At 53.6% G+C, this 7,119-nt stretch overlaps 2 protein-coding genes across 2 annotated transcripts in view; both read left to right on the top strand.

The window, feature by feature from the left end:
- Window positions 1–7: 7 nt before the first annotated feature.
- On the top strand, window positions 8–4,181 carry DCTN5 (dynactin subunit 5). Its single transcript, XM_026859356.1, has 5 exons — window positions 8–112; window positions 534–652; window positions 1,098–1,209; window positions 1,804–1,906; window positions 2,658–4,181. The coding sequence occupies exons 2-5, from the start codon at window positions 543–545 to the stop codon at window positions 2,753–2,755; spliced, it is 423 nt and encodes a 140-aa protein (XP_026715157.1). The 5' UTR covers window positions 8–112; window positions 534–542; the 3' UTR covers window positions 2,756–4,181.
- Window positions 4,182–6,529: 2,348 nt separating this feature from the next.
- PLK1 (polo like kinase 1) overlaps window positions 6,530–7,119 on the top strand; it is a 5,085-nt gene continuing 4,495 nt past the window's right edge. The window contains exon 1 of the mRNA XM_026859366.1: window positions 6,530–6,547. Within this exon, the coding sequence (XP_026715167.1) occupies window positions 6,530–6,547 (18 nt within the window). The remainder of the gene's footprint in view (window positions 6,548–7,119) is intronic.

Genomic DNA, 7,119 nt, shown 5'->3' on the forward strand with positions numbered 1-7,119 from the left:
CGGGCTCCGAGCGGCCGCACTGACCCGGCCCTTCTCCCCTCAGGCGTCCGGCAATAAGGTGAGCCGGCAGTCCGTGCTGTGCGGCAGCCAGAACATCGTTCTCAACGGCAAGGTAGGCAGCGGGGAGGCGGGCTGCGGTGTCCCCGGGGGGAGGGGAGGGGAGCGCGGCCGAGGCGCGGGGGCCGCTGTCGGGCCCCTGGTACCGGAGCTCTGCTCCCTGAGAACACCAACGGAGCTTCCCCGGCGTGTGGACAGATCGTGGCGCTTTCACGCGCGGAAGTACGGCGCATTTCTGTTTGTGCTTAAGCCTCGCTTTGGGTATCGGCTCGCTTTGCGCAGCTCGCTGGCACGGTGGGAGCACAACTGGTGGTTGCAGGCACCTGTGGGTTTGCTTTGTTCTCACTTTTGACTAAAAGAATCGTCTCTGAGGCACCGTAATCGTGCTGGAGTGAGCCGACCTCTGCGTGAGTCTGTGTAATAACTGGTAACACGGATAGAAATTGGAGCTCATTCATCTCTCTTTCCTTCCCCAGACAATAGTTATGAACGACTGTATCATTCGTGGTGACCTGGCAAACGTACGGGTTGGACGACACTGCGTGGTGAAAAGCCGCAGTGTCATTAGACCGCCCTTCAAGAAGTTTAGTAAAGGGTAAGAGGTCCCCTTCCTTTAGGGAGGCTGAAGTTAAGATCTGTATGGCTAAAATAAAATGTTATCAGCTCATCTGAGATCTGTATTCAGAGGGCTGTGTTCTTTTTGCAGCAATTTGCAGAAATATGTCCCTCTAAACCTGCCCTTTCCCCAAACTTTCAGCTTTGCCTTGAGGGTCAGCATTCCCTCAGACCATAATGTGGAAAGACTGGGATAGATTAAAACAGCAAAGTGAAGAACGTGTTTCACTTGCTCTCTGTTCACTTGTCTTCCTGTTGCTAATTTGTGCCACCCTTTAGAAAGAGATGAGAACGACCGGTTACTGTTCTGTCTTCCTTAGCATCAGATCTACCTCTGGTAATCAGCTGGAGACGGGACACTCACCGGGGTGATTTTGGGTCTAATGCTCTGCTGTGCTCCTCAACAAATAACTCTCCTGTCACAGGGTGGCCTTTTTCCCTCTCCACATCGGTGATCACGTCTTCATAGAAGAGGACTGTGTTGTCAACGCAGCCCAGATTGGCTCCTATGTGCACATAGGCAAGAACTGTGTCATTGTGAGTGCCCTTTCTCAGTTTAAACCCTTGAGTACTGTTGAGGCTTTGTAACAAGAGCAGAGAGGTGTCTGCACCAGCTGGCTGGAGCAAGTATAATTACTCCATGCTGTTCCTTCCTCCTCCTGTTCTTTCTCCACAGAAAATGGTGCTTTCAGTCTTGTTTTCCTGAGGGTAGCGGGTTCAGCTGACTGCTGTTTGGAAAACCCATCCCTGTGGCTAACGGGACTGTCGGGGGAAGGCAGTCTTTCCATGAAGTACAAGTGCAATTGTGTTTCTGTGCAAATAATACAAAATAGTCAAGATTGCCATCTGCTGAGTTAGGGAAGGCCTTGCTTCATTGCTGCGTGACTCGGATTTTAGCCTCCGATTTGCACCCTGACATGTGTTAATATGCAGTTGCCTGTACATGTGTTAGTTGAGAGCAAACAGACATTTTTCCTCAAAAAAAGAAAGTTAATTCTGTTGGGAAGAGTGTTCAGTCAGGGTAAGGATTTATTCCTGTGGTCCCTTATACAGAAGGTGGTTTTTAGCAGTTAAGCAGGTAACTTATTGGTAACAACCATAAGTCTAAGCCTTACCTAATCTCTGTTTTAGGGTCGTAGATGCGTTCTGAAAGACTGCTGCAAAATCTTAGACAACACAGTACTACCTCCTGAAACAGTAGTCCCACCCTTCACAGTCTTCTCAGGCTGCCCAGGTATGCTCCCTCTAACTTTACTGGCACAGAGTGTGGATCACGTGGGTATTCCTCATTTAAAATGAGATTGCTGTGACAATCTCATTTGCCTGTTAGCATTTAGTGCCTAGAAATGAAGGTACAGGGCACTCGGGGAGGTGAGAAGTAGCCGTTTTAACGTGTGAAACTCGCTGCTTCAGTGTACAGTAGGTCAGTGGTACACGTTTACTCAGAACAGCATTACTGGGATGCCAGCTGTGCCCATCCTGTACAGCAAGTTCCACAGCTTTTCGGGAGCTGGAACCCAACGGGCACCAGGCTCTGGCAGAGGCAGTTGCTCCTTCCCCCCTGTCCTCCTCCTCCTTCTCCTCCCATGGCTTCTGGTTTTGCAGGTATTTCGGTGGTTCTGTAGGAGGTCCGTTTGCTCGTCACTGGTACGTTAATAGGGAAGTAGGTCTGTTAAACTGTGGTATGTGAGTGTTTAGTTCCTGCTGATGGACCTGGCCGTGCCGGAGATCTCGCCACACAAACTGCAGACTCTGTGGTTTCTCTCCTGATGGTTTTTACGGGAACAGCAGGAGCTGTTGCGGGACGCAGCCGCAGCGGCCTGGCTGACGTCTGTCCCGGGGGTGTGACCGCAGTGATCCCCCCCGCATTGCCCGTTGCTGTTCTGTTAGTATTTACACAGCTCAGAGTCATGCTTTGACTGTTGAATACGAGCTTATTTCTGCTTTCTCCTGCAAGAATGGTCATATCCTTGCTCTTCTTCCAGGACTCTTCTCTGGGGAGCTCCCGGAATGTACCCAGGAACTCATGATTGATGTCACGAAGAGCTACTACCAGAAGTTCTTGCCGCTCACTCAGGTCTAGTAGCCTATTTACCCTGTTTCAGAGCAGTAAAGGCACGCAGGAGCATTCTGGGGGCGGGGAGAGGGATGTTGGTCAGAGAGACCAGGGCACGGCCCTCTGCTGCCCTGAGCGCTTCTGCGAGTGTTCCTCCACACTAACGGCCCGGCCAAGCAGTCCCTCGTGAAAGCTGCTGTGTCATGTTGTTTAAACTTTGTATGTTCATTTGAGTGTAATTCATTCCATGTTGTCTGAATCGTGCTGTTACATGTTCTGGAGCTAGGAAACCTGATACAATTCCCTTTTGGGCAGCATCTCCCCATTGCAGCCGGGGAACAAGGCAGAGCTGCCAGCACATACTCCGCAGCCTAAGCCTGTCTTTCACGTCAGTTCTGTTCCTGCCCTAAGGCAAGTGGGTTTATGTTTGCTAGAAGCAATCTCCATCCCCCAGCAGAAGTGCTGTGCGCCTGTTGGGCATGTTACAGGCTGTTACTGGTCCAGCAGACCCAGTGCTTTCCTTTGGAACAATAATTGCAGTTCCCAGGCCCGTGTATTGGGGTAGATGGCCTCTTCCTTTCTTCCCTGTGACTGAGATGCTCCTGCAGGGACAGGATAGCGTTCATCATCCTGGGACTGGCTTTAGGACTTTTGGCTGACACTGAAACCCATCTTTCTGTGCCTCGCCTGACAGGACACTTCTTAGCTTTGGGCTCTTGAAGCAGCCGTCAGTCCCGTGCTCTCGCCCGTCCCGCAGGGTTAGCATTCGGCGTGTGCCGCTTCCTGAACACCGCAGGCCTTAGAGAGCCCAAGGGCTCTGGAAGGGGATTGCCACGTCGCTCACAGAACTCAGTGCAGCAGAAAGGGGGTAGTTTCAAGCAGAAACCGGAGGTGGGTGAGAGAACACTGCAATCGTCCCCATTTATTACCCAGTATCTATATTTGCAGAAAGCTCTTTGGTGCTTTTCTGCGTTACAAAACAAAGAGATTCAGACTTCTTGGGAAGAGCGAACATTTCATTTTGGACATGTGGCAGAGCAGGAATAGTTCCACTGGGGGTAGCTCTGTGGAAGTTGGAGACAGCTGACACTTGTGTGTACCCAACTTGGTACAAGACAACTGGCCAAAAATGAATCTGCCTGCTCTGGTTGTGTCATTAAAGCTTAGCATTGTCCTTCTCTAGCTTTTAAATCTGGGGCTCCTGCATGTTGTAGTGTAGCAGCTGGGGGCCAGGACATGTATTAGTTACGTAGTAGGTGTGTGGCTGCGGGACCAGCAGCCCTGGAGCCTTCAGCTGTTCTGTGTAATGCGAAGTACTGATACACCTTCAATAGCAAACAGCCCTACAAGTACTAAAGTGTGTAGTAACTACTGTTAATCAAATGTAAAGCCACTGACTGGTCTGTGTGTATTTTTACTGTACATAAATTAAAGCCTCTTCAAGTTGTTCAAGCGACTCGAGGTTGTGACTCTTCAAACTTGAGACTAGGGTGAGGCTTCTGCTGTGCCTGGGCATGTGAGCCGCAGTCTCTTGTTCTGTGACTATTACAGGATTTTACTGACTGTTACAGTGTCAGTGCATTAAAAAAGCAAAGTCCAGTGTGAAACAGCTTCTTCGTTCTGCCTCTGAGCTGATGACTTGCACCCACAAATGATTCCAGCATTGTTTTATAACGGCTCTGACTCAGAGTGTCTTTGCTTCTATTCTTCAAGCTGAAGAGAGAATCCTAAAGCCCTCTGGGTGCCTGTGAAATCCTCTTCAGGGACACCTGAAGGTTAGGGACACCTCTGATACACTGGGGACTCCGGTAGCATTGCTTCAGGCCCTTGGAAATGGCCCACTTCTGGGTGTAGCTGGCCTGACTCCCAAAGAGCAGGCGCAGGAGCCAGCTTAGGGCAGGAAGCGCAGCTGGGATGAGAAGATGAGTCTGTGTTGAAGCTGCCGCAGCCGGGCTGGTGCTGCGGAGCCGCCCGCGGCAGTGAGGTGCTGGCTGGTTCCAGCAGGGTGAAGGATTCAGCGGGACCCTTGTGCCACCTAGTCCCGTGCTGGCCAGAAATGTTCAGTGTTCAATGGCAGCTGCGTTCCTCGAGCCCTCCTGAAGTGGGAGTGGAGACAGGCGCGGAAGGACGCTGTGTTCTTCCTGCCATCTCGCCTGCGTCCCTGCGAAAGGCCCCGCCTTGCCACTTTTCCTACCCACCTGAAAAAGTAGGCAGCGCTCCTTGTGTTTGTACTACAGGCAGCTTCCTAACTGACTTCAGCTTCCAAAAACGTTTAGTTCCTGCTGTCCACAATCTGACTGGCCCTTGCAGAAGCCATTTGCAATGGGGGGCTATAGGAGGCCTCTCCTGGCACAAGGCCTGGTGGCTTTGGGGATTCTCACAAGATTTCCTGCTGGCTGGGTGCTCAGGGCTCTGCGCTGCGTCTGAGCGCCACTTTGCCCCGTTCCCTTGCCGGCCGCTGTCCCTTGAAGCTGCGCGTTTGGTCAGGAGGGGGCTGTGTGTGCTGTGTTGCCATGGTGTCACTTCAAAGTTTCAACACCACATAGTAGTTTCACCGGGATCGCTTGACTAACGGCCACGGTTGGCAGCACCGAGCTGCTGGCGAGGGACAGGGGTGGGAAGAGGCGGCTGCTGCGTGCAGGGGGCGAGTCTGGAATGGGGCTGGGAGGGCGGCCGGAGGAGCCACCATCGCTTGGGCAGCACGGCCGTAGCACACGGAGGAATACGTCGCTGCAGGGTTACACCCTCCTTGGCCTACTCTTCCTTCTAGCAGGCCGAGCCAACCCTCCTCCCTTAATTGAAACCTCTTTTATTGTCTCTGTTAAGGTGGCCTCTGCCAGGGTCTAAAACCAAGTCGCCACTGAAGATCTCAAACACCCAGCACTGTTAACATTCCTTAGATTTGGCCACTTTATCCTCCTCTCCTCTGAAGCATCCCTCTGACCTGGGCTCACCTCTCCGCCTCTGCCAGCTCTGGGAAGACGGCGTGTCCGTAGGTTGCGGCGCTGCTACAGCCCCGGGGAATGAACGAGTTTCCGATGGCAACGCTCAGTCTAGCGCAGCACAATAAAACCTGACTTGGAGGGAGGGCTGTCGCAGGTGCATGGGGAAGCATGGCCCTCAGGGAGGGAGGGATATCCCCCCTTCCGGGGGTCTTGTACAAACACTGACCGCTTCAAACCCCAAGTGGCTGTATCGCTTCGTTGATCCTGGGGGCTTTACTCCACCGGCTCTGACCCCGACCGGCCACCCGCACGGCTCTTGCGGCGGGGTGCTCAGCGCCCTCAGGAGCGAACACCCCCCAGGGGCTCAAGGCCAGGCTGGACGGGGCTTGGGGCAACCTGGGCTAGCGGAAAGTGTCCCTGCCCGTGGCAGGAGGGTGGAACTAGATGGTCTTTGAGGTCCCTTCCCACCCAAACCACAATTCTCTCTCACTCTGTGCCTGCCCTGGGCCGCAAGAGGCGCTGGGACGGACGCCGATGGCTCTTCCCAGTGCAGCTGCTCGGTGCGAGGGTGGGCAAAAAGCCACTGCTGGGCAGGAAGGGGGCGAAGCCGCCCGCTGAGCAGAGGCCCTGCCTGCTTTGTGCGGAGCAGAATTGCCCCTGGTGCCCTCCACGGGGGGAGTAACAGCCTCGCTGTTGACTGTGGTGACCTGCAGCCTCGCAGCTCAGTCCCAAGCCACCCTGGAGCCATCAGTGGCTTGTACCAGTCGTTCAAGGCTAGCTGGGTGTCATCAGTACACTGGCCAGGACCATCTATTTGTTAGCCAGGGCTCAAACAAAAAAGCTTTTCCTGATGGGGATGGGGAACCCGCAGGAGGTAAAGTCACCGTCCTCATCGCGGTTTCAGTGGGGTAGGACTGTGCATGCCTGGAGGGTTGAGAGCTGAGGCGCTGCGGCAGGTTTTTGTGCTGGTTTTGGTTATTTTCTGTTGGCGTTTTGTTGCGTGACAGCCGGCAGCAAGGTCGGGTGATGGGGCGAGAGCGTGGGTGAGGGCAGGAGCAGCTCTGCAGGCCCTGGGGCAGCGTCTCTGTGGGACAAAACAATCCTGAAGGTCAGGCCCAGCTAGGCTCGACTGCCAAAATGTCACCCTTGGTGACGGTGGGAGGGGCGGAAGATCCCACCGGGAGTGGCACCTGGACTCCACAGAGTAAAAATCATCAAAAAAGACCAGATTTGGGGGTACATGTAATAATCTAAACCAGGGGTGTGTGGATGCGGCCGCATGGCAAAAATCTGCCAGGCAGCAAACGCTCCGGTGGCACTTTCTTCCCCATAAAAAAAAAAAGCCCAAAACCCAACACATCAGGCACCAACTCCCACACGAGTTTCCCTTCACAAAATCCCGAGCGCTCGGGACCCGCCGCCATCCCGGGGCTGTCTCTTATACAC

Source organism: Athene cunicularia (genome assembly GCF_003259725.1).
Source record: "Athene cunicularia isolate RWA chromosome 14 unlocalized genomic scaffold, athCun1 chr14_part2, whole genome shotgun sequence".
NCBI classification, from domain to species: Eukaryota; Metazoa; Chordata; class Aves; order Strigiformes; family Strigidae; genus Athene; species Athene cunicularia.